At 44.4% G+C, this 27,864-nt stretch overlaps 1 protein-coding gene and 1 long non-coding RNA gene across 2 annotated transcripts in view; one reads left to right on the forward strand and one right to left on the reverse strand.

The window, feature by feature from the left end:
* LOC140917699 (uncharacterized) overlaps positions 1-27,864 on the forward strand; it is a 32,517-nt gene that overhangs the window by 645 nt on the left and 4,008 nt on the right. Inside the window, exon 2 of the long non-coding RNA XR_012160952.2 lies at positions 16,434-16,544. This is a non-coding gene — a long non-coding RNA (uncharacterized LOC140917699). The remainder of the gene's footprint in view (positions 1-16,433; positions 16,545-27,864) is intronic.
* Positions 884-26,802, reverse strand: LOC140917698 (voltage-gated potassium channel KCNC1). The gene is made up of 5 exons (XM_073361011.2): positions 24,197-26,802; positions 13,959-14,076; positions 9,142-9,189; positions 6,665-7,216; positions 884-4,401 (listed from the first exon to the last, which is right to left on the reverse strand). Exons 4-5 carry the CDS (start codon positions 7,154-7,156, stop codon positions 3,598-3,600), a joined length of 1,296 nt encoding a protein of 431 aa, XP_073217112.1. The 5' UTR covers positions 7,157-7,216; positions 9,142-9,189; positions 13,959-14,076; positions 24,197-26,802; the 3' UTR covers positions 884-3,597.

Genomic DNA, 27,864 nt, shown 5'->3' on the forward strand with positions numbered 1-27,864 from the left:
GACTCTGCTGCATGGAAGAGTGGAAAGGAAGTCCTCGAAGCCAGGCCGGCCTCCATTTAAAAGGAGTGGAAAGGAGGACTCAGATCCGTTCGCTAGCCAATTCCACCTGGGTAGTGTATAAGCCAGGAAAGTTCCCCATAATAGCAGGACCATCCCCTGCACTTACATCTGGTCACATAAAGGCTGTATACCAATGGTATAACATCCCCACATGTAGGCAGCTGGCCTGGCTCCCCAGCCCATGAAGGTCTCCGTACCACACCCAGCCTTTTCAGATCCTTCCTTCAGAGCAGTTTTAGTCTTAAACTTAAAACATCAAAACAAAGCTGTTCTTCTACCCACCACAGACTTCAGCTTGCAGAGGCTTTCCCCCTTACCTCTTTTAGTGCTGAAAGGAGAAGAGACCACCCTAATCTTCCCTTTCCGTCAATCCCCCTGCTTCAGCACCAATTACAAGAACCCATCTCCCTCCTGCAGATCTCACCAACTGAGCTCTCTCAGCCCTTTATAGGGTTCACTGGATGCTTTTCCAGATGGTTTTGATAATCAAAAAGGGCTGACTAGCTCCAGGCCCTTAAAGGGGCAGACTACCTTGTTACACCAAGGCTACTCTAACTAACACTAGCCACATACAGAGGTTCAGATTGCTATAATATTGCCCTGATGGCTCCTCTCTCCCCCTGCCAAGCAGAATTGGGATGCAGGGGAGAATCTGATCTTATATTTTATGTGCCTGAGCTTCTGTTTTTCCCTGGGTGGTTTTTTAATATGTGAAATGTTTTGAAGCATATCCTTTTTTCTTTAGAGACAATTAATTCCTTTGTAATTGCATTAATGCAAAAAAAGCAAATAAAGTTTTAATAAAAATAAAGCAGCCTTTAAACTCATGCCCTTTGCAACATAATCACACCGATGAACATACAGTAATAGAAATTTTAATAAAGGTACAGTCTTAATAGGTTTTAAATTCACAGATGGAATAGTATAAAAGACATGTTTTTCTTCAACTAAGCAACATAACTTTTGTTCATCTTTGCTGAAATAGCCACAACATCTGATCTTGTTTCTTTACCTCAACAGAAGCATACAGTATTGGATATTATAAGGAAAAAAATTAGGAATAGATGGCATATAAAGATTACAAAATTAGAAATGTAATCTTTCTAGTTTATAACAATATCTATAGGCAGATAAAATGTAATGAACATTATATTTAATACTGTTTTGTTTATGTTTTGTTTCTTGACAGAATAGTGCTGTTTAACTATTTTTATTAAAAGTAGAGCTTTTCTGGTTACATAAAAATCATGAGATATTGAACAGGTATTGATCCAGTTGACATGGGAAGTGAAATCCTGATCCTGTTGAAGTCAATAGAAATTTTCCATTGATTTCAATGAAGCCAGGATTTCATCCAGGGACACTAAAAGATACAGAGGATTTCTCATATAAAACCAGCCCCACCAGTGGACTAGAACAGATTGCTTTTGCAATTTCAAACAAACTCTTTCCACTAGGATATGCAGCCTCTGGCTGCAGTCCAAGGGAATTGCCATTGGAGGGCTCCCTATTGCACACTGAATGCACCACCAACTTATTGGGCCTGATTCTGATCTCCCACTGTTTTTTTCCTACCCCATTGGCAGTGGGGTGTGTGAGGATCAGAATCAGGTCAAGTGAGTTTTAAAAGGAAAAAAATCACTAAAAATATTGACTGTAAGGACTGCAGATTTTAGATCTGTTCACTAGTTCACACTGGCCTCTATGTGCAGGCAAATCAGACAAAACGTACTACATCCCTTGCTTCTTTAATAAAATATAAGAAGACAGGGCAGAATTCCTTAGGGCCAGATTGCTTCCACCCCCCAGTCAAACTCATGGAGGGAAGGTGTTGTTCCATGGGGGAGTTTGACCCTGCCTAGAAGGAGCTGTGTGTCAGCATCCGACTTTGTGGATTCCCTGCCACCTGCGTTTCCACACACAGATCCTGTGCCAATGGACTCCAGTGAAAAAGTACTATAAGGACTTCCTCTAGTTCAGGGGTCTCAAACACATGGCCCGCGGGCTGCATTTTGCTGTGGTCCGCCAAGCTCCCCGTGCCCCCACCCCAGTTATTTCCTGCGGCTGCCAAGCTCCCCTCCCCTGCCGCCCTGGCAGCGTACCTCGTCCCCGGTCCTCTACCTACCTCCAGGCACTTCCCACCACCAAACAGCTGGTTGGCGGCACTTAGCGGTTTCCAGGAGGGAGGGGGGAGAAGCGGGGAGCCGTGTGCTCAGGGGAGGAGGCGGAGAAGAGGCATGGCAGGGGCGGGGTTTAGGGGAAGGTGTTGGAATAGGGGCAGGGAGGGGGTGGAGTTGGGGTAGGGACTTTGGGGAAGGGTTGGAATGGGGGTGGGGAAGGGGTGGGGAGAGGCGGGACGGGGCCTCATGGAAGGGGTGGAGTGGGGGTGGGGCCAGGGGCAGCAGGGGGGCAGTGTCAATGATGCAGCCCTCGGGCCGATGTATTAGTCTTCATGTGGCCCTCCTAGTAATTTGAGTTTGAGATCCCTGCTCTAGTTGCAGCTGTCCCAGGTCCTTTCCTAAAGGTGGAAGATTCCCCACCACTGGTAACAGGGCTGATGGGAAGATAATGTGCATCCCTACATCTCTTCTCCTCCCAGCCTGCCATAGCCTAATGCAGGCTGCCTCACTGTCCATGCAGTCTTCACCCACTTCCCACACCAGGATTCAGTAAAAGCCTCTTGGTGGCGTCCAGTGCCATGGAGATAATTGACTCTCCCCATTCCATGCAAGGTGAGATCTCACAGGTGAAAGATCCCACTCTGGGAGCAGATGCTCGGCCCAAGATCTGACCCTTAACCTTAGATGTTAGCTACACATTTCTCTCCATAAAGAGGGCATCTATGAAAATGGAGGTGTGACTGTCCCTGTGAGGCACACAGACCCATATCCTCAGCTGGTGTAAATTATCACAGCTCCTTTGAAGGCAATGGAGCTGCACTGATTTACACCAGCTGATTATCAGGCCCAGAGAGTGTGCAGAAGACTGGTGCAAGGGTGTGTGCCTCATACATTTTCCCATTAGGCCCCACTTTGAACTGGCATTACTGGGGTTGAGAGTATTCAGCACATTGCAGATTCTTGGTCTATGCTTCAGTGCAGCCCTTCATCCCCGCTTTCTCTGGGAATCGCTTGTCATAGCTTTGCACAGTGAACAGCATTGTTTTTTCCTGCTGGTGGGGAAAAAAAAAAAATCTTGTGTGATGAAACTGTCCAAAGTGAATTTTCTCATCTTGTTCTGACAAAGGATAGGTAAGATTCCAGTGTTAATTGGGTCACACTGAGTGTTACTGTAGTGCTGTTTGATATAGGGATAGGCCATAAAGAGCATTAGCCACTATAATAGAAAGTTATAACTCAGATCTGGGTACCTGACATTGATTTGAAATATACCAACAGGAGCAAGGGGGCAGACTTAATTAATGTGGCATAGACTTTTCATAGGAGTATGTGTTCTTCCCACAATGTGGTGGAAACAAACCACACTGGAATTAATTCTGAAGGGCCCTGAGGCAGCAATGATCTGAAGTCAATGGCATTATTGCTTTTTGCTCATTTTCAGCTTCTGTTTGGTTATGGCAGTGGCATAATAGCCTTTAAACTTGACCAGGAAAATGGGGATTGGAATGATAATAGTTAACATGCCAAATATTGCAGCAAAGGCTGCCATCACCTGGCCAAAGGTGGTGAGAGGGATGATGTCGCCATAGCCCACAGTGGTTAGTGTGATCAGAGCCCACCAGAAGCAAATGATAATGTCTGTGAAGTGCAAATCCCCCCGGTAAGAAGGATGAACACCTAGCAACTCGCCATAGAAAAAGAGAGAACCAAAGAAGAGGGTTTCAAAGGCCAGGATCATCAGCAGGAAGCAGATCTCTTGGATGATGGACTTGAACGTGTAGGACAGGACTCTCAGGATCAGAGGGGTCTCTATTAGCTTGATTATCTTCAGAAGTTTGAGGAGGTAGACTATGCGGACAAAACCCAGCCAAAGTGCTAGGCTAGGCATTTTCTGAATCTGCTCGGTGGTGAAGAGTTCAATGTAAACTGGGAAGAGGGAGAGGAAATCAGCCACATTCAGAGGATTTCTGAGGAATTTCTTTTTGTCTGGACAGAAGAAAAATCGCATGGAAAACTCAAAAGTGAACCAGAGGACACAGAACAGCTCCAGGTGGAGCAGGTAAGGGGCCTGGTGATAATAAGGCTCATGGATGCTGTGGATCACATCGGAACGGCCGAAAATGGTAAGGTTAGCAGCAAAGTACTCATACTGTGCCTTCGTCTCCTCACAGAAAATGATGACGATTCCAATGATGAACAGCAGAGAAATAATAGCCAGGCACTGCAGAGGGACAGAAAAGTCAAATGTAGGATCAGGTCAGTGTGAGAGTATCACAAAACTTCAAAGCCTCACTTCACATCCAGGATTCTCAGCATCAAACATTACCTTCTCCTAGACTAACTTTTACCCAATTTCTGTCTAGGAATTGATTCACATATTGAAGGTTTCTTTTTCTTTTCCATTCTTACCTGTCCAAGGCCAAGAGGGGGATCTGGGTCAAGGAAAATAATGTGAACTATTAGCATCTGGACTTGTAGAGAAGGGGAGACATCTGACAGCTGGAGCAATATGGACAGATTCACTGAGATTGCCCTAGCACAGGGATCGGGAACCTTTGGGATGCAGCCCGCCAGGGTAAGGCCCCTGGCGGGCCAGGCCGGGCTGGTTTACCTGTCGCATCCGCAGGTTCAGCTGATCGTGGCTCCCACTGGCCGCGGTTCGCTGTCCCAGGCCAATGGGGGCTGCAGGAAGCGGGGGCCAGCACATCCCTCAGCCTGTGCTGCTTCCTGCAGCCCCCATTGGCCTGGAGCGGCAAACCATGGCCAGTGAGAGCTGTGACTGGCCGAACCTGAGGCTGCTGCAGGTAAACAAACCGTCCCGGCCCACCAGCGGATTTCCCTGATGGGCCATGTGCCAAAGGTTGCCGATCCCTGCCCTAGCACAAAGTGCTGGCTCAAGTGACTCAGCTGTTCTAGACAGACTGGAAAATGTCCTCTGCCTTCTCCAAACCTGCAGTTGCTGCCCCAAGTGCCTATTCGGAGAGGAGAGGAGAGGAATTAATGAAATGCACTAAATAACTATTTAACTGTACACAGCACAGTAGCAAATGCGCAGTCCTAGCATGAAGAGCAGTGGGGCACAGCAAAGGGCCACAGCCATGGCACAGCACTAGCAGGGAGACATAACAGCATTTTAGTTACAGAAAATAAAATGAGCTGAGAGTTGACACTTTTTTCCCCTGATAGAACAAGCAGAAATCACCTGAGAGTTAATTAAGCCCCCTGGCCTAAGTGTTTAGCATTAACTCAACCATTACCTGGTTTAACTTCCATTCCAAGGTTTAGAAAAGCAGGTGACCTGGTAGAACCCAAGGTAAAGAAGAATGTTTGAATTTTAGTCACTCCAGTGAACAGACTCTTAACGGACTTCACAGGCTTCCAAATTACATGCCTTGTATTGTTTAATAACAACAGGTAGATAGTAGGTCTAAAGCTGGTCAAACTCTCCTTTACAAATAACAGATTTACACTGGTGTAAATCAGGAGTAATTTTAATGAAGTCAGTGGAGTCAGCTGTAAAACTGGAGTGAGGTCAGAATCAGACCCTATATTAATTGCACATTTATCCTGTTTCTGGTTGGAGAACTTTCATGAACTGATCCTTATTTTCAAAAATATTTGCTGAATGCTTTGGAGGCATAATTTAGAGCCTATGGATCAGTGGTGGGCAACCTGCAGCCCAACAGGGTAAGTTGATTGCGGGCCGCAAGACATGTTGCTGGTGTTGACCGTCCGCAGGCACGGCCCCCTGCAGCTCCCAGTGGCTGCGATTCACCGTTCCTGGCCAATGGGAGCTGTGGGAAGCGGCAGCCAGCACGGCCCGCCGCTTCCCACAGCTCCCACCGCTTCCCACATCTCCCATTGGCCAGGAACGGCAAACTGTGGCCACTGGGAGCTGCGGGGGGCCGTGCCTGCGGACGGTCAATGTCAGCAACGTGTCTCACGGCCTGCATTCAGCATACCCTGATGGGCCGCAGGTTGCCCACCATTGCAGTAGGTTGTTTATGAAATGATCACTTCAATTGTTTATTAATCATGTTGAATAGGGAAGGGGGTCACCTAAGTCACATGGTCTGGTTTCAGCTCCCAAGTGGGATTAGTAAGATTTTATAATATAAAAATAACTCATAGTAAATAGCTCATTTCTAGTATGAATTTTCATTAGTGCTAAAACTCATGAAACCTCTAGGATTCACAAATTGCCCTGGAATACCCAGGCAAATACTTCTGTGTAACGAATAGCAGCATCACCTACCCAAATCAGAGCAAGTTGAACTGCGCACTAAAAATATTGGTGAATCAAGCTGTTATTCTGGGATGTTGTATTTAATTATTCAAGTACTGTATCTGTAAGCAGGACTCTGAACCCGTGCACTAGAGCTGCAAGATCCTAAGCTTTTTCCACTGAGGTTTAAATTCAGCTAACCCCAACAGATTCAGGCTCACGCTGACAAATCTATCTGGTTCTCCACTGGGAGCATTACCTTGGCACTTAAAGAGGAAAAGGGCTTTTCAAAGGTAGACCAGATCTTTGGCTGCCATCTGGCCCTCCAGCTGAAATCCCTTCTTTCCACCTGGACTACGAGGCGCTCGTCATCAGTATGTTCGTTCTCATCCCAAACATTAAATTCCTCCAGCTGGCTGTCTTTGTTGGTCAGCTTCAGCCAACAGCAGGGTGCCAGCTGTGCATCACTTATCTCCCAGAAAGCCAGCTCTTCCTCTAAGACTGATCTGCAGGTGTCTGCAGGACAATGGAGGTGTTTGGTCCTGTAATAGCTCAACACATAGCCAAAGAGCTGAGCACTCCTGTCAAAGAAGAATTCTTTGGTGATAGGGTTATAATCGTATAGTGTGCTGGCATGGGGCTCTGTGAGGCTGCACAGCTTGGTCCCTGGGAAGGTCCGGAGGGTGCTGCAGTACATCTCATGTCTGATTCCTCCAACATTCAGGATGATCTTCTCTTTTGAGCCATCCATCCTTCAGGTGTCAAGTGGTGAGTTCACGTTCTGATTGGCTTCTGTTAATCTCTAGCAAGCCTACAAGAGGGAGAAAGGGTAAGAATGTAAATTAAAACAAAACCCTCAAGGCTGCAAATCTGAAGCAGGGCAGTTTTCCATGTCAAGTCACACCACTCTGTTAAAGCTCATTTTGTAACTTCCCTGAGCACTGGAATTTCCTAGAGAAAGTGTCCGACTCCTCTCACTACTGACATATTCTATTCAATATAGGCTCTTCTACTGAGCTCATCACTCATCTGAATGCCTTCGAATAATGCACTAAGCAACATGACTGTCTGTCACGTGTTGTTTGTTCTCTCATCTTCTCCCTATGGAAGAAGGATATACTGTGGAGTGTCTTGTTTTTGGTAGAGGTTTTTTAATGTAATATAATTTATTTTTTTAATATACATGTTGGCATGTATTTATGTTAGAGAAGGCAAGGTCCCATGTTCCAGAGGAGCAGAGCTTTTGACCACGGTCTTCATCCCAGAGCTTTAGGTGATCTTTTAGACTTCACCTATCCTGCTGGGTGTGGGAGATTTTCTCCTCTCTCCACATTACCTTGATGATCTGGAGTGTCACAAGTGAGATGATATGACTGCATGGCTGTCAACTGGACCATGTTTTCTGGGAGGGGAAGGTAAATGTTCTCTGAGGTTCCCCTTTGTCTCTTCATTCCTCCCCTCTGGACTCATGTTGGGCATAACCATCTGCTCAGCTGTAGGATGCTGTTTCCTCCTGAAGTCTATCAACACGACGCCTGGGTCAGCCTGGAGGGGCTCATGAACAACATGAGGCACTCCCTTCTCCAGGGGCTGAATGTGATGCCTCCATAGCAATCCCAGACCCTGTTGCCCAGGACTCTGTCACTGAGCAGCATGATTCATGTACCATTACTGATAACCCAGTATCAGCTCCATTCTCCAAAGCTTAAAATATGTTGAGCCCAAATGTGTAGAAGCTGTTTCTCAGTTCTGTATTAATGTCATTACAAGAGAAATTTCATGAGTCAACCTCAGTCTCCTGCACCATACAACATGTGGCCATGACAGAGAACTGGGGCATTTCAGAAAGGACCCATGGATATCATGCACACAGACACCTCTGTCATTTCTGACATACTGCACCGCCTTCTATGGCAGTCCTGGGGTATACCTCTCAGTTCTGACCTGTATCACTGCGAGCTGGTCTAGACCTGTCCTCTCTTTCCTTCCCACTCACATATGTGCACCCCACCCATTCATTCCTGTCTGTACTTTATACTATGGTGTGGTCCAGTTGTCACCTTCTTCTGTCTTTGTGGAAAGCACTTGGGCAGAGAAGCACCAGCTCCCTTGTGTGGTACCAAGGAATGGGAGCTCAGCGCCTTTCCACTTGTGACCTACTGGTAATCAAGATTTGAACCTGCAGTCCAGAAGTGAAGGGCTTGGACACTATCACAGTATGTTACTAGGCTCCCCATATAGTGCCCTTTCACCAGAAGGCTTGGTAAGAGAAGGCTGGGGCTAGCTCAGAAGTTCACTAGAAGCATAAATTAATTGCTGTTTGGCTGCCACAGTGACTGCCCTCAACACACATGTGCACACACCAAGGGCCTGATCCAGCTTCCAGTGAAGTCAATGGCAAAACTCCTATTGATTTCAATAGGAGCAGGATTGGGCCCACACAGTACATAGATACACACACTGCTTCGTGCTTGCAGCACATAAACTCAAATACTGCAGCGAGGATATGAGTGACACAGCAAGTTAGACTAACCTTCTCAGAGTTCAAAAAACCTGTTACTGGACCTTTGCGAGAGCATTCTCTTTCCTTTTACAAGCAAGTAGCTGTGTAAAAAGCTGATTTTAAATGTCTTTGCTAAATTCTTATTCATCTGCTTAGGATGCTAGATGCCTCTTGCTCAACAGTACAAATCCCAAGTGAGTAATCAACTAAAAAGCTACATTTCAGAGCCTTACCTTGGAGCTATTGCAGTAGCTTTGTGACCAGAGGAGAGGAGAAGAAGCCTAGGAAGAGACAAGTTCAGTGAAAACAGAATGTTCAGTGGCTGGGCTCCAAGCTTAGGCTCAGGGATGCTAGAAAACAAAACCAACCAATCGAACAGAAAAGATGTTGAACCCCCCCCCCAATCCCCTCCAAGTCTGTCCTATCAGCAATCACGTTTCATCCTCTAAGGAATAATACTCAAACATGTCAACAACTGCCAAGCCAGATGTTCTCCTGGCCACATTATTCTTCCCTCTGCCACCCGCTGTGCTTCTTACAGCCTCAAAGAACAGTGGTATTTTGAAAATATGTAATGCTCAAGCTTCCTGGGCCTAATTTAAAATTAGAATGTTGAGCAACAGAAATGCAGGGAAAATTTGTTCCTTTCCTGACTGTTCCTTACTCAAGTTAAATTAAAAAAAGAGCTGTCACCCTCCTTTCATGTAAAGTGCTTTCCATTCATTTCTAGCTGCAGAGGAAGTAAACTTTTGCACCTGCAAATTTTTAACTTGTTTTGGTCCCTGATTATATTAGGAAAATTTTAGGTATCTAACTGCTGAGACTGTTAAAAGAAAATTCACTGTTCAAGACAGAGTGTTTGAGATGGTCTTTTAATTACTCCTCAAAGTCCGTTTCCAGATTTTCTCTGTCAGACTACCTGTAATACTATTCAAAGGAATTAGAGACAAAAAGGACCTTTCACGTCACCTTTCTCACCCCTGCATTAGGCTATTTCCTAAGAGGGTATGTCTACACTGCAATAAAACACCCACAGATGGCCTGTGACAGCTGACTTGGGCTCACAGGTCTCAGGTTGTGGGGCTATAAAATTGCCTCACGGAGTCCCAGAACATGAGCTCCAGCCGAGCCCAAATGTCTAGACTGCAATTTTATAGCCCTGCAGCCTGAGCCCCGCAAGCTCGAGTCAGCTGACACAGGCCAGCCGCAGGTGTTTTATTTCAGTGTAGACGTACCCTAAGGCTCCAGTCTAGTTTTAAATTACACAAGCACAGAGGCAGATTCAGACCTCATCAGAGAAAGATCTACCAGATATTCCACCTAAGATTGGTTTGTTTCATTTTAACCCACTACACCTAGTTATGCTCCCTAGGGCTCTGCAATCCCTCTCACTTCTTTCTGAAAAGAGGTATTTGTACTTGGACTTTCCAGGCTGATTAATTGGGCCAGTTTTGGTCCCCCAATATGCACCACTCCTGCAGCTAAAGAGGCTGTACAGCTGCACTAGCCAGGCAGCTGAGGATTCCCAGGGTGGCGCACAGCCATCACAGACAGCCCCATGCTACGTGCTTCTAAGCGTTCAGCACAGGGACGTAGCTGGTGGAAGGGGTATGGCAAAGTGTTGCTGTTCCCTGGCTGCCAGAATGGCCCCTTTCTGCTAGTTGTTGTTTTAATTTAAAGCTCTTGGCAATTCCAGGCCCCAGGGCAGAACAGTCACTGGGTGCTCTTCCAGGATGTCCAGGGCTTCCATATGCCTGCCTGGCTGTCTTTGTCACCGCCGGTACCACCCCGTGTGCGCCTAGGAGCCCTGTGGCCTGTCCGGGCGATTTAAAAGGGCCTGGGGCTCCTGGCTGCTGCCGCTGCTACTGCAGCAGTGGTGGTGGCCAGTGCCCCTGGGCTCTTTTACATCTCCCAGGCCCCTGGACAATTGCCCCCTTTCCTCCCCTCCCCCCCGTCGGTAGGCCTGGCTCTTGGCCTCAGGATCATGGAAGCACTAAGTCACGTTTGTCCACCCCCTCACACTCATGCAGTGAGCGAAGCTCGGCCAGACACAATGGTCAGGGCCGTTGTGTGAATACGTTTCCCTCTGCTCCAGATGCCGGGGGAGCGGAGGGGGATGAGTGGCTCCAAGTGAATCATAGATGCTGCTTCACTCCTGTCCCCGTCACAATCACTTCATCACAGACATCAAGTTTGACTCAGTCTTGATTAATCCCTTTTGAGTGTCTATCACCAACCTGTGCCCTCTCAAGTGTTCACCTACGGTGACTCTAGTGCCTTTTGCAACATGGAAACCCTGTAGATACTTAGTTCTTTCCCTGGCTCTTGTATAAATATGGGTGTTAGCTGCTCTACAGGCCTCAGGTCTTTCTCCAGTTCCTTCATGGTGTTATGGTCTGGTGTTAGCTGCTCAATTTTCCCATCTATTCTAAGGTCCTACTTAGTTTCATAGTGGATGGAAGAAATTAAGTCCACAGGCGTTACAGCACCTCCTACAGTACACTTTCACATGAGCACATTAAAACGTTTGCACTCAAAACGTTTGTTACTGAAGCCTAGAGGTATGTTCCAGATGCGAAAAGCCATTGAAATAATAGGAAACAAAATGATACAAGCTGTTACTGGGCTCTGAATAAGGCCCTTTGATAGCAATACAACAAGAGCCTGTGTTTTCCGATCATGGTTAAACACAGATGGAAAGTGCAAATCCAGTTCCAGAGAACAGGGCCCTTTTCCAAGTTTTCTCTTTGTCTGGTATTTTCCGAGAATTTACTTTCCCTGCATGAAGCACTGCAGGAGCTTGGCAGTGACCTTCAAATCTCTTCCCGCATTTCACTTTTCTTTGGGTAATGAATCTCTTGTTTCATTTTGACCTCGATTTATTCAGGCCCAGGGCCTGGCAGATTTGGGAAAGTTATTACTGTAATAAACTTTGCTGTGTTTTCAAAGACCATATTATAACAAAACAGATTCAGATCCACTAGTAGATGAAATGAAGATAGTGAAAGTGACTAGATCCAGCTGCTAACAACATCTGAGCTATTGTTTCCTGTTTTCCAATACCAGATTCTTTATAGCATTTCTCTGTATTTTCTCTCTGATTTAATAAAAACAGCTTTTGTGTATAACAAACCTTTTAGGATGTTTTTCCCATCTGCTCATACTGAGATATATAGGAAAGACCAAACTATGCTCTCAGTCACACCAGTCTAAATCTGGTGTGGCTTAATTTACTTACTGGAGTTACTCTGCATTTACACTGGTATAAACGGGGAAAAGAAACTGGTCCAAAGTAATTTATCATCTGAAAAAGATAGAATAAACTCCCAAAAAGGTTCTTGAAAGAAAGATGATTTATGAGTTGCTGGTGGAGATGATTAGCAATTTATTAAATACAAATGGTGCCTAAGAATACTAAACAAGTATAAGATATGCTGGGGTCCTGAAAGGCTGACAGGAAACAGAGCCACTGGGGATACAAAGCAGTTCACCGGTTCAACTCCATCTCAAGTCAGTAGCAACTGAGGGACATATTCTCTTCTACCAATCTGGCCACTGTTGATGTTCCATAACCTGCTGGCCTAAGTTAGAACATCCCTCTTAGGCTGCTCTAATGTACACCAGGACTGCTTGAGATGAGGGAGCCATCACTGGCCCCTGACACCTCCTCCAGCCTTCAGCACAGGAAAGAATGTGACCCTGAAAGTCATTTGCCTGTTTGAAATGAGTTAGGGGTCAGACATATCCATCCAGTTCCTAAGCAACAGGTGTCTGCATCATAGAAACAACAATCACAACTGGCAATAACTGATTTCCTTGTTCTCAGTAGAGAAGGTAAGGAGCAAAACAGCCAGAGACTGAACTCCCTACTCACCCCTAGAAGCAGTGCCTCCTCACCAAGGAAGAGGCACATTGCTAGAGGGAGCTTGCACAACTGATGCTTATACTGTTCCTCTTCTGAGGATAAAGAGGGAGACTGGAGTCTCTGGGGCTTTCAAACTAGCACTTTTCACCAGAGCTTAATTCACTTAAAAGAATAAAAGAGAAACAGATGAGAAATCCTAAGTGCTTTAGAACATGGTGACCTAACTCTGCTTTGTAGTGAGGAGAAGAAAGAGAGAGAGATGGCCTCAATCATTGCTGCCAGAGAGTGATGTAATTGTTAGGACAACAGGCAGGACTAGGTTTATTGGTGTTAGGATATGAACCATCTGCAGAACACACAACAACTGAAGTCTTCATTTCCAGAAGTGACACCCTTTGTGGGGCACACATTCCAGAGTCAGAGCTCAAGCCACATCCTCTCTCTTGAATATGGGGATTTATCCCTCCTGAATATAAGTCGTAGGGACACTGTAGGCACAGGAAAAACTCAGCCCTATGCCTAGATCTCTTTCAGGATCTTCCCTCAGGGCAGTTTTAGTCTTGAAACATAAAATATAGGCAAAACATCATTCTTTCCTCCTCAGGGCTGAAAGGAGAACATACCCTTCTCGTCCAGTTCCTGCTTCGGAACCTACTGCAGAAACCCATCTCCCTCCAGTTGAACTCTCTCAGCCCTTTATAGGGATCACTGGACCCCTTCCTAGCTGGGTCTGACACTCAAACGGGGCTGGCTGGTGGCCCTAGGCCCTTAAAGGGGCAGACCATCCTGTTACACATGCATAGTGCATATATCATCTGCCAAGCACTAGCAAACAAACCGATCTTCAAAGGTGAGTATTAAGATGACTTGAAAAGTAACTGAAAGATGGCAACAGTAAAGCTGTTTCCTCTTTTGAATACATTGTGCACTCCATACTGCCTCATAATAGTCCAGCTAGAAGCTTAGCCAGCCCAATTCTTAGGTTGTGTGTGTTCTTGATAAGACCAAATGGAGCAATCCCTATGGTTCTTGGTATATGGAATTAGAAAGGTCCTATGAAGGAGAAAGGGGATTACGCTATATTATCTACACCCTAAAGCCTGAAAGTGAGTTTGAGCTATAGTACACTTCATGCTACCAACCCTCAAATCACTGTTCAATACTAAGATGACAAGAATCACTTACAAGGCACTTCCAGATACACTGCAAATCATAGTCCCAGATGATGCTGTGGAGCATTTGTCTCCGCTGAATTCACTGTAGAAAGTTGATGCTCTGGAAGAGGGTGAATTTTCACTGCTGTCTGCAAGACAAGATGAAACGGGCATGGTTTCCACAATGAGAGAGAAATGGTATTTGAGGATATCAAACTGTTAACTAGTGATCAAAATGCAATTAACATGAATAACTGTAAGGTGTCAAGAATCATCCCGTTTCCACCATTTTCTCTCATTCAAACTTGAGGAAGTAGGTTTTGGAGGCCATACGGGTTCCTCTTATTCTACAATATATTTAAACTTCACCCATTTTTAAAATGGGAAAAGAAACCAAACCAGGGAGAGGTGAACTGATATGCTAGCATCAGAGCTGTGATTAGAATTCAGGACTTCCTGGTCTCTAACTCCAGGCATGACTCACTAGACCACAGACACTTGGAAGTATTCTATTACTATGTACAAAATTGCGCTCAAGATAAAAATGACAGATAAATGAGCCTAGCTGAACTAAAGCACATGGATGAAATACAGTGATAAGGACACTTCTATGCATTCAGCAAAATAGAAATATATTCTCCATCCACTTGATCTCTTATGCCTGGTCTGCACTACAAAGTTTTGTTGGCTGAAGTTGCATTTTGTCACTGCAGGTTTGCATACATCCTCACCCAAAATTGGTTCAGTTGGTGAAACCCCGAATTACACAAGTCCATAACCAACATACTTCTGCTTGCAAAATATCACCATGGACAATGTTACCTATTTTGGTAAAAAACAGTCCATCAGCAACAGTCTCACTATGCCCTACTTCCCTCAACAGTGACCACTCTAGTCACTGTTTTGAACACCACTGCCCAGGGGGCACTGTGACCAGAAGCCCACCCCTCCCCCTCTTTAAAATCCCCAGCATATTTTGGAAATGCCTCTTTTCCTGGGAGCCCTCGTGTGCGAGCACACCTGTAAGTGTCACTGAATATCCCATTAGAGCAGTGTTTCTCAACTTTTGTACTGGTGACCCCTTGAATATAGCAAGCCTCTGAATGCAATCTCCCCACCCTCCTTATAAATTAAAAACACTTTTAAATGTATTTAATACCATCATTAATGCTGGAGGCAAAGCGGGGTTTGGGGTGACAGCTCATGACCCCCCATGTAATAACCTCGTGACCCCCTGAGGGGTCCCAGCCCCCAGTTTGAGAATCCCTGCATTAGAGTAAATAGGAATGCCGAGTTTAAATTCCCCCACTGTTCATATTTTGCATACCTCTGTCATGTCATCTCAGGTGGGACTTCCAACAGCGCATAAGTGAATTAGGCACCTAATTCCCATTGAAATTCAACAGAAGTCAATGGGGTACGTAATCCACTTAGGTGTTTTTTAATATCACACTCCTCTCCAAAGTAAATAATCCCAGTCTCTTCAGTCTTTCTTCATATAGAAGTCTCTATATGCCTCCAATAATTTATCTTCATTCTCTAAACTCCTTCTACAGAGCCAGAGGTTTGAAGTCTGGCTAGGGTATTGTTGTGCTTCACAGCATCCAGTTGTACGGGAGTTTACAATAAACATATCGTCAGCTGGATGTCTCTGCTAAAGTGATCAGCAGGAACCAGCAGGATCCAGAGTTAACAATTTATTGAGATGAAAAGAGCCACTCACACCGTTCAGAGCTATTCTTTCAGGCTGACTGCAGACTCAGGCAGACTGTACTGCATTTACACTTGGATCACATGGGGGTGATTTTTTTCACACTTATAGGGGCTAGCGATTTACCTTTTAAACTAATATTCTTCTGTGCAGTTCCATAATGATGGATGCATTTTGCAGCCAACTTCTCAGCCACGGAATAAGTGGAGCACTCTAGGGATGGAGTAGATGAACTCTTGTAGGACTTTTCCATCTCTAACATCTCTGATTCTATAAGCAGCAGCCATGACCCATCTAGTGAGGGGGATAAATCATGTTGACAGCCTCATATCATGGTGGTGTATAAATTAAGTCTGCTAGGGACCTCACTAGATAATATGTCCGCAGCATATGAAATACCAGTGAAAGGATTTTTATAAAACCAGTAATTGCGAGGCATCAGTGTCCCACTCTCAAGGCATGTTTCACCAGTAAAGTTTATTTCAATATTGTAATGTTTATTGTGTGATACAATGCAGGAGAACTTTGTGGAGTGGAGTTTCTCCAGCACCAGACAGCACTAGAACTAGCTGTCTCGTCCAGTTTCCAGGGACAATTTATTTAGATTAAGCTAAATTCATTCAGTCTCTCTACAGAAGAGGTTGTTATTTTTCTAATAATCCAAATGGGAAAGGGTGGCCATACTGAAGGGAATAACTCCCTTTGTTGTACCTGGCCAGGATTTTCACTGCATATACCCTATTTCAGTTCATACCATTTTAACTGACTGATTTCTATAAATTATTTCCCTTGTAGGGTTGTGTTGCTGCTAAATTCCTTCAGCTCCATGAGAACCATCAGATACGTGACAAGAGGCTGTGAGGCCCATTCCAGAAGCAATACCATAAAAAAGACCATGCCTGACATGTATGTATGTATGGGCCCTGATGGCCAATCTCTCTCCTACTGTCTAATGCACACAGAATTTCTTTGTTCTGCTCCCTGATCTCCTTCCAGAAAACTCTTTGTTACCAAACTCCTCACCAAACCACATGAGTGTCTTGCTGGCCCTTCCAAGTCCCTACCTGATCCACCCCACTCACTCTGCTCTGCTAAGAGGTCAGTCTCTCTATCCCAATCTGTGCACAACCCCCTCTTGGCCTTTCTCTTGAGCCACCATAGGATCAGTCTGCCATATTATCATCATGTTCAAACATAATGTCAATAATAATGCAGAAACGGCAGAAGTATTAAGCACTTACTACATGGAAACAAATATTTGATAATGGGCTGGCCAATGTAGCAGCTAAAGGTATAACAAGATCCCGTGGGTGGAAGCCGAAGCTAGACAGATTCACGCTGGAAAGGTGGTGTACATTTTTCACAGTGAGGGTAATTAACCGTTCGGAAAATTTACCCATGTACATTTTTTTGTGGTAGATTCTCCATCACTGGCAATTTATAAATCAAGATTGGATGTTTAAATTACCAAAAATAAATAAATAAATAAATAAATAAATAAATAAAAATTACACTAGTTCAAAGAGGAATTATTTTGGGGATTTCTATGGCCTGTCTTATACAGGAATTTAGTCCAGAGGATCACAATAATTTCTTCTGGCCTTGGAATCTATGAAAATGGGTAATATCCATTGCATTGGTTGATTTAGGGTTGAACCTTTTAACACCAGGTTTCAACCCTGAATTCAAATTGAGAATTAATCCCAATTTCTATGTTAATGACACGCTCTACTCTGTGCTCCTGAAAAAAAATCCAATATTCCATATTTAGTTCAGGGAGCTTTGCAGCATCTTTCCACTCCAAGTGGGCATGATCAGCCAAACATCTAAGTGAGATCAACTGCCCCCCACGGTTACCCCAGAAAACAGAATGTAGGTACTCCCCAGCCCCTGAGTAGCTACCTAGTGTCCTCTCCCAGGTTTACCAAAGGCTCCCTCAAACCCAATCTGTTCTCATCAGGTGTGGGTCTCCAGCGTGCCCAAGAAAATACTAGAGGATGCAGGCCTCTGATGAATGATTGACACAAGTATCTTTTCCAAAACAAAGCACCCTTTCTTGGTGCAAACACAAATTCCTCATACAATAACAAGCTAAGAATTCCCTTACTGATGTTATAAAACACAAATCCTTAATAACAAGCTAAAGAGCACCCAAACTGCAATAACACACAGTTAAGGTGGCTGCTCATTGCTTCTGTCCTTGAAGCTTCAATATTCTTAGGTTTCAGAGTAACAGCCGTGTTAGTCTGTATTCGCAAAAAGAAAAGGAGTACTTGTGGCACCTTAGAGACTAACCAATTTATTATGCTCTAATAAATTGGTTAGTCTCTAAGGTGCCACAAGTACTCCTTTTCAATATTCTTAGTAAACAATGCAGCATGGTAGTTCAGCAGACCTGGAGTTTACTAATAAAGGAAGACCACAAACAGGGTTCAGTGGTGAAGGCACTTGGCCAGATTTATTGTCAATGAAGCATGGTCCTACCTCCCTGGATCAATGTCTACAGTTACACTAACCTATGTCTGCTCATTACAATGGACTTAGCTCAGTCAGCGGCGGGACTTTCCTTAGCCCCCCTCAGCTGGACAAAAGGGTTAAGGCGAAGTACCCTGACACTTATAGGCTGAAGCAAACAACAGGAAAACACAATTTAAACACCCTCTTACATATTTCATGACATGTTACCTCCCCTTGTTCCTGATATCTTGGACAAAACATCCCTATTCATTATTTTGTCAAACCATCTTATCTTGTATTAGATTGGAATGTATCTGTACTAGCTAAAATATATTTATGTAAATATCTAATAAACTAGCAACAACTGTGCCAAGTTCATGTACTGGACAATGAACTTGTAAACATCTACTTTGCTACATGGCCTGACTTTGGTTCATAGCCTCTGGTTCAGGCTTCAAATCGTGCACCAGGCGTAGTGCTTCAGACTCTATCTACTACATTCCCCTGCTTTTTGTCTTTTTATGGGGAGGATGTTTACCCATCATCACAGAAAAGCACAATGCATGGACTGAAAATGACCCAGTGAGCTACACACGGTTTCTTGGTCCTTTTGCTTTACCCATCCATACATTCATGTCCATAGGCGTGCGCACGGGGTGTGCCCAGGCACATCCTAATGCCCTGAGCTCCGGCTGGGAAGGCTGCTCCTCCCCTGCTGGAGGCTCGGGGTGGGGGAGGAGGAAGAGGAGGAGGCTGCAGCAGTTGCAGGCAGTTACATCGCTGCTGCGCTGCTGGCCCCAGCGGCGCGCGGTGAGTGGAATCGGCCCGGGGCCCAGCCCCCACAATATTTGGGGCCAGGTGTCCTTCCCTGGCCCCACCTGTCCCCTGTTGCTGCTCCCACACACCTCTAGAGCACAGAGTCCCTGCATCTGCCGCAGGGTCCTAGTGCCCCCCATCTCCACTGCCAGGGCACTGACTGAGCCTGCCCTTCCACCTCAGACCCTTCCCTTTTCTGGCGGGACCCTCCAACTCCACCCCCCACCCACAGTCACCGCTCCTGCCCCATGCAGGACAAGGAGGCAGCCCCATCCCTCACCCCCAGTGAGGCTACAGTCAGGGGCAACAGCAGGGGAGGAGGCGCATGCAGCACCCACCGGCACCCACCACGGGGGAGGCGAGGGAGATTCCTGGACCTGAGAGGGGCCCTAGGAGCACATGCAGTGACAGTGGTGGGGGTGAGTGTGCTGCTGGGGGGGCTCCTCCCCCAGAGCTTGCTGCTGCCGGCAGGGAAAGGGCTGGGGGGAGTCCTCCTCTCTGGCCCCTGTCCTGGAGCAGCCTGCCTGCACCCCAAACTCATCCCCAGCCCTGCCCCACCCCAGAGCCCACACCCTCACCCCTCTGAGCTTTCACCCCCCACACCCTCAACCCTCTACCCTAGCCCTGAGCCCCTCCAACACCCAAACCCCTCATCTCCAGCCCCAGCCAGAGACCTCATCCCCCGCACCCTAACCCTCTGCCCCAGCCCTGAGCCTAACACCCCACCCCACCATCCCCAGACAGAGCCCTCACCCCCTACACCCCTACTCTTGCCCTGAGCCCCTCCCAAACCCCTCATCTGCAGCCACACCCCACAGCCCTCACCCCTCACCTCTGCACCCCCTCCCATCCCCAAACTCCCTCCCAGAGCCTGCACCCCAATCCCCTGCCCCAGCCTAGGGCCTGCACTCCAGACCTCCCCCACCCAAACTCCCTCCCAGAGCCTTGGGCAGGTGAGGGGTGGAGTTTGTTGGGGTGGAGTTTGGGTAGGGGCAGGTTCTGGGCACCACCAAAATTTCTACAAACCTGCCACCCCTGGTGACGGGGTCCCCCCTGCCCACCCTCGCAGGGTGTATTTGTTGCCTGAACAAACTTCCCCAGCAGCTGCACAAAGTTGTAATTGCGTCACACAGCGAACCCCACGCTGCTACCGTGACCTCCCATGGCCGCCCTCCCACCCGGGCCTGCACAGCCAATCGCCGCCTCCCCAGCACTACACGTCCGTCATAGCACACTTCCACCGCTGGGCTCCAGCTTGTTTGGCGCTCTTTGCGCCCGCCCCGTAAGTGCCATCGTGTCATTGGTCAAGGGGATATCCAGGGGGTGTGTCATAACCATACAGCTAAGGGTAGCCTAGAATTCCTCCTTACCTGCAAGGGATTAAGAAGCTCAAATAACCTGGTTGGCACCTGACCAAAGGGACTAATGGGGAAAGAAGATACTTTCAAATCTTGTGGGGAGGGGGAGGCTGTGTGGTGTATTCTCTGGAGAAAGCAGAGAAGCATCAGGTCAAAAAAACTCCTTCTCTTATAAACCATCCTGTACAAGTCTCTGATATTACAAAAAGAGTAAGTAAATAAGGCAAGGCGCGATAGATTACCTTTTGTTTTCAACTTGTGAATTTTCCCTTTGCTAGAAGGAGGTTTATCCCGGTTTTTTGTAACTTTAAAGTTTTGCCTAGAGGGGAATCCTCTGTGTTTTGAATATGAGTACCCTGTAAAGTATTTACCACCCTGATTTTACAGAGGTGATTATTTTACCCTTTCTTTAAATAAAATCCTTCTTTTAAGAACCTGACTGATTTTTCCATTGTTCCAAGACCCAGACGTTTGGGTCTTTGATCATTTTGTAACCAATTGGTTAGGATATTATTCTCAAGCCTCCCCAGGAAAGGGGGTGTAAGGGCTTGGGGTGATTGCTGGAGGAAGAGGAACTCCAAGTGGTCCTTTTCCCTGGTTCTTTGTTAAAATCAGTTTGTGGTGGCAGCGTTACTTAAGTCCAAGGTACAAGGGAGAATTTGTGCCTGGGGAGTTTTTAACCTAAGCTGGTAGAATAAGTTTAGGGGTCTTTCATGCGGGTCCCCACGTCTGTACCCTAGAGTTCAGAGTGGGGAGGGAACCCTGACAGGGTGGGATTTGGTGAGCACTCTGTTCTGAGCAGCGGTGTGGTAAGGGGCCCAGGCCAGACTGGGGGGGTTGGATACGGGCCAGAGGGTCTCGGGGGCAGTCAGGGGATGGGGAACGGGGGCGTTGGACAGGGCGCAGGAGTTTATTTATACAAGTGGTAAGTTACATACTGCAGTGCTACACTGAGTTGGTCAGAGTCAAATGCAGTGGGGGTGGATGCAGGGTAGATTACAGTGCCAAAACTAAACAGAAACCTTCTCCCTTTATGTACATTACACATCTCATTGCCTTTACTATACATCCACTGACTGATTCTGCTCGCTCTTTACCTTATCTCTACATTCTTTGTCCCTTATTATCTATTTCATAGTAAATAGTTCTCTGTTTTCCCTCTTATCTTAGTTGGCCTTGACATTCTGTCTTCTTGGCCTACTGACCTATTTACTTATCTTAATTTAGCACATTCTGTTTTCAACCTATTACTTTATTTTCTTCTTTGACCCTAGCTTCCAAAAAATTAGGTCTCCCTCCAGGTGTTAATTACTCATTTTGGGCCAGGCATTAGCTACATTCCTCTGCTTCTGTCATTCTTTTTATATCAGCATTTGTTTCATTTGCATTATATTCCTGTCTTTCTGTGCTTTCTTTTTCAAGTTTATTACCCAGCTGCACATTTCCAAGACCACAGTGGTGGTAATCATTTGAACCACCATTAATATTAGGCTTAAAGTACGAAGCAGGGGTGCAAGCAATATCATCCCCAATTGCTTGTTACTCAGCAATTAGTTGGGCAATGGGCACCAATTGCTCTATTTTCCTTTTTAAACTTGCCCTAATGAGTTGGTTATGGTAGTTACTATGTAACTTGCATAAGCTGTACAAATAATTTCTTTACCAATTTGTTTTTTCCTTGCCTTTATATTGTTTGCTGCAATTAGTTTGTTACAGTTTAGCAATATTATACACATTATAAATGAGGTACTGTTTTGTTAGTAGCCAGGCCCTTATCCATGAATTACAGGTTCAAAAACAGTTTCCACTGCCTGGTGGTCAAAATAATTAATGTTTTGTTTTATATATATATGCACTCATATACAAACATATTTTTCATATTACCCTTATTTTAAATAGGTCCCCACATTCAAATAATCTTGAAATATACTCAGTCATTGTATCTAGATTTTGGAGTCTGCTATTTGAAAGATACCAGACTGAGGATTAGTCTTTTGCCCAGCCCGATTCTCATGCACATTCCTGATAAGATGCTAGTATATCAGTTAAAAGAGAAGTATGCACCAATGATACAGCTGCTTTTACAGAGTAACCAAATTCATCCATATTTCAGTGATTAAGATTTAAAACCACAGGCGAATAAAATGAACTTACTTTGCTTAATAATATCCATTTCTAAACAACAATTAGACCTGGCCCAGCTTGTGGTTTCTATAATGTCTCTGTAGACAATTGCGTACTTAATTGTCCATATATAGTAGACTGAAATTAGTTGACCAGTATGTTATATACAAAGCACTTTGTTTTTCTTTTCCTGATACCCAGGGGCTTCTTCACTGTACACTGATATCTTCTGGTGTCTTTGGGATCCACTCTTAACAACTTGAGTTGGTTAACACGATAAGGTTTTTGCTTGTTTGTTTTACATTTCTCTTGTTTTCAATAGCCCAAATTTGATACACACATTAACTTAGTTTGTTTACATTGTAATAGGGACCAAGTACTCTATAAAACAAAGTATGCTTTTGTGCAGACTTTCCCGTTTTTTTAGCACAAATGTAACTGCTTCAAATGCTTTTGCAGTTTTTGAAGACATTCATTTTTACTTCCTTAAAATGTACATTAATTTTTTATACTATAGTGCATAACTGCTAAAATAGATGCTCGCAATACACCACACAGAAGATTGTTCTCCCCTGCCAAGCACTCCGTTTTAGCAGAAGAGTTGATAACAGAATTTTTATCCAAACTTTCTAGAGTTAATTTGCTTGTCGCACCAATTCCACTTTTGTTAACTATTTAGAAGCACAAACTTTAACAACTACTTCCCTTTAACATAACATAGAAGAAAAGAGTATAAACATTAAACCAAACTGAATTTTAAATGCAGGTCTATGCAAACACTTTGAGGGTACTAAACTTTTATGACACTGGGAAACCTGTTGAAATTGTTTGGTTAGTGTTAACATTTTGCAACATAACCAGACATAGTATATGGTTTTTTATATTTTTTACCATTTTTCTATAACATTCTTTTAACTATATTTTAATATTTAATAAAGGCGCAATCAAGTTTATAAAATAACAAACAAGAAACTGACATTTTGCTACTATTACCTTTACATTAATATTGCTGTTTCCCCTTACATTTTCCTTTAAATAAAAAGCCTGTGATTAATAAAAGAGAATTCTTTTTGTTTGCAATTGTATTATTTATTGAGGCAAAAATATATGTACATATATTTATAACTGAGGCCTTTTTGAGCTTTGCAAAAAAACCCCAATTAATTGGTGGTATGATGGTTACACTTCAACCATAATATTAAAATAGTGTGGTAACATATTAAAAAAGTATAAAATCGACTTTTGTTGCAACAAAATAAAAACAAAAAAGTAGCCACGTGACACACACACACACACACACACACACACACACACACACACACACACCATACAATGCAGGACAAAATACATAACATACAGGACAAACTTACAATTAAAAACAAATGGCACCAGAATTACAATCATAACTACAAGATAAGGCACTAAGAGCTCAAAATTATTAAAACAATGCATTTTAAAAAGGCAGACAAACAAAATAATTAAACATTTAAATAAGCAAGTTATCTTTTTATTAAAAACTTTTAATAAGGACTGATAAAAATCCATATTAAATTATTTCCCCTTTGCTGCATTAATTTAGTAACTTAAGTCATTTTCCATTACTTTATATTACTTTTATTGTAAAAATGCTATTAAATGGAAATAAGAAAAGCCCATATTTCTTATTAGTTAGTGGTTCGGATTAGAAGTAAAGTTAACATTTCTGTTGCTTGGCAACCGTATCTTCAAGAAAGTTAGGAGTATTTCCAGCTGTTACATTCCTGAAAGGTTAAAATAATTAATTCATTGGGCTTAAACATTTACCTTATTTTCTCTTTGTTTCTTGATTTGTTTTATTTTTAGTTGCTTCATCTTTTTAGCAATAGAGTTTTCTGTAATAAGTAAAACTTTTAACTTTTAAAACAAAAACAAAGCAGAAGTGAGGAGAGGCGGGAGGAGGAGGGGTGCGAGCAGCCTTGGAAGGGAGGGAAACCTGAGTCAAAAAAAATTAACTCTGTTAAATTATCTTAAAGTACAGGCAACAACAGCAAATTTAGCAAACTGAGAGAGGATATAATGGAAAACTTAACCAGTATGTAAAAATTTGAGAAAGAAGGTTATGTTATTAGCTTTGAGGGAGGAGTGGGGCTTCATGGATCAAAGCAGTTGGGAACCTGTGCCCATGGTTTTTATCCTGGCCCTGAGAGGAGAGTGGGTGTGTTAATTTTTGCACAGGAACCCGGGGGGGGGGGATTTAACCAGGGCCACAGGGTGGCTAATATGCAGGAGCCCACAACCCGAGGGGGGAGGAAGTGGAAGGGGGCATTGGGGGGGTTACCTATACTGGGGAGAAGCGTTGCACTCCCTGTCATGGTGGTAGGTTGGCTGGCACAGGTCCATGATGCAGTCAGTCAGTGCCTCCCTGCGGGCCTCTCCCTCTTCCCAGGGTGGGGAGTCAGGGCCTGGCCCTGTCACCCCTACCGGCCGCGCTCTGAGGTCCCACAGCAGGGCAGGCAGACCGGCCTAGAGATCCTTCCAGACATGTCAAGACTCACTCATTGGGTGTGATACTCACTCATTAGCATGTTATCTCATACTCATATTCCTGAGCTTATCTCACTTGTTCTAAAGCTGCTTTCCAAGCTTGTGTACTGTGGTAACCATGAAGACTACATGTGTGTTGGTACCATGCCACCCTTACTTCTGCACTGCTGCTGGTGGCAGTACTGCCTTCAGAGCTGGGTGCCCAGCCAGCAGCCACCATTCTCTCCTCTCTGTCTTCAGAACTGGACAGCCGGAGAGCAGCGGCTTCTGGCCAGGATTCCAGCTCTGAAGGCAACGATGCCGCCAGCAGCAGCTGAGAAGTCAGGGTGTCAATGCCATGCCATATCACCCATACTTCTGCATAATATTTGACCTTTGTGCTGGGAAGGGTGGCTAGGGGATTGGGGAGGGGGACTAAAGCAAATTTTAGGGTGACTATAGCTCCCGCAAACCTCCCCTAGCTCCGCCTCTGGTATCGCTGGGAGCAGTCCTGTAGCCATCAAAGAGAAAAAGATGTAACTCATCATCTGGAAAGTAAAATACACCACACAAATAGCAGAGCAGTGTCTTCACAGATGCAGGTTTCAGAGTAGCAGCTGTGTTAGTCTGTATCCGCAAAAAGAAAAGGAGTACTTGTGGCACCTTAGAGACTAACTAATTTATTTGAGTATAAGCTTTCGTGAGCTACAGCTCACTTCATCAGATGCACCACTAACAAGTTTCTGCAGAGGGAAGATCCTTGTGTTTACATGATAGATGGTGTGCTTTCTACTTTTGTGAGGAAACTGCTAGGAAAGTTTACTCACATGCAAATGATCAAAAATATGCTGTCTCACTTACAGATGTAGACTTTGTTAATTCGGACAATCAGCTTCCAGACACGTCTGTTTGTAGGCTTGGTCACAAAACAGGTTGGAAGTTGGAAGAGCAGGGGGATATTACTCCTCTTGAAAAACAGAAGTTCTTCTGTGCAGCCAGAGCATTCGAGTGTAGCCAAGTATACATGTGAGAAGCTACCTTTGAATGATGAAATGTTAAAGATGGCAGCATTTGTAAACTTTGATAGTAAGGAAAACTGCACTTTTGAAAAGACACATTGAGCACTTTGCTGACAGATACCAGTACGTGTTCAATCTCTCCACAACTGAGATAGGGAGGTTCAAGAGGAGTTGGTTCATTACCAGTTAATGCAGAAATCAGATATCACTCAGTGTGTACAGTTGAGGCAGCACTACAAACTGACAGAGACAACACTGCTGTGCCATACAAGGTGGACACTATGTGGGCATATCTTAGCAATGTCAAAAGCCCTTTTTCAAAGTTCCTATTACTGTCCAGGATTGCCAGGCTTGTCTTAGTTTTACCTCATTCAAATGCAGGAGAGCGTTCAGTCTTGTTCAAAAGAATAGGACACTATTCAGACCTTGGACTAGGGGGGAAAACACTGTCCTCTATTATCCAAGGGGTTGTCTTCACTACTGGGATAAGTCAACCTAAATTACGCTATTCCAGCTACGTTATTCACATAGTTGGATTTGATGTAGCTTAGGTCGACTCACCCCAGTGTCTTCACTGCGCTGCATCAAAGGGAGATGCTCTCTGCTTGACTTACCTTACTCTTCTCGGGGAGCTGGAGTACCGGAATCCACTGGAGGGCGCTCTGCGGTTGATTTAATGGGTCTTCACTAGACCCACTAAATCAACACCTGCTGCATCTATTGTTGAGCCCCAAGTGAAACTGGCAAATTCTGAAACATGTTTCAAGCATGAGCCACCAATTTTTTTTATAAACACAGCAAAGGGGGCCACTTGGCAATACAATAAAGCATGCGAATAAAATGTGAAACCCAATTAGATATTAAAAGAAATGTGGAATCTGAATCCTTTATCTATGGTTTGTTAGCTTCTAATTAACTAATTCAATTTAATTATTTTATTTTTACATTCATATAATGTATTGTTCAGTTGTGTTATTAATCATTTAATTTTATTTTGCATTTATTTATTTTGGAATCTGATTATTTTAGTTTGCTGTAAATGTAATCTGAACAATAATATACAAACCAAATAATATTTGTGACGTAAAGTGTTTTTCAAATGGATGATAACTATGACAAGGTGCTATGCAAAATAAACATATTGATAAAAGTTCCTTTTTTGTTAGGTTTATATAAAAACATTAAAAAAAATTTCTCTTGTTCTGTCCACTGACTGTGTCCCTAAACCAGGGGTTATTAACTCTAAGGGGTCTCCAACCATCCAGGTTTTTGTTTCAACCAGAAAATAATTTTTATTAAAAATTCCTTGGTTTGCCTTGCATATAGAATTCTCACATGCCCTAGACTTTAGTATGAATTAGGCCATTTAAGTGTTTTGTATGCAATATTAAGTAGTGTACATTTTGAAACAAACTATTAAGTGGTGATAAGATTAAAAATGGACTATTGGATGTCACCAAGGATGAAAGATGAGAGTCCCTGTCTTAAGCAATGACCTAACACACAACCTGGAAAGTCTTACTCTTTGGGCTTGAATCTCCCTCTTCGGGGCTGTAAATCTTGTTCTTAAGGACTGCCAACCCTCGACATCTCTGCACTTACTGGGCAGGCTCAGCCAGGGTGGGCAGGATCCAGCAGCTGCTGCTACAGGGAAAGGACCAATAAGTTGCAGATGCAGGGGAAGGACCAATCGAGGCATAGAGACAGCTCCTTCTGAGCTGCACTGTCTGCTCCCCAAGGAAAAATCCCAGACATTGCCTCTTTTTTGAAAAATCTGCCCAGATGGACAGCAGATTACCTAAAAAGAAGCAACGTCTGGGAAAACCCAAATATATGATAACCCTACCCAGCCAGGGACAACGCCCCTCCCTTCCCCCAAAATTCCACCCATGGTGTCAGAGAGAATTTGGGGTTTTCTCAACGTTCCGTTTTGATTTGACTGTATTCACC

This window comes from Lepidochelys kempii, chromosome 9 (genome assembly GCF_965140285.1).
Source record: "Lepidochelys kempii isolate rLepKem1 chromosome 9, rLepKem1.hap1, whole genome shotgun sequence".
In the NCBI taxonomy this organism is placed as follows: Eukaryota; Metazoa; Chordata; order Testudines; family Cheloniidae; genus Lepidochelys; species Lepidochelys kempii.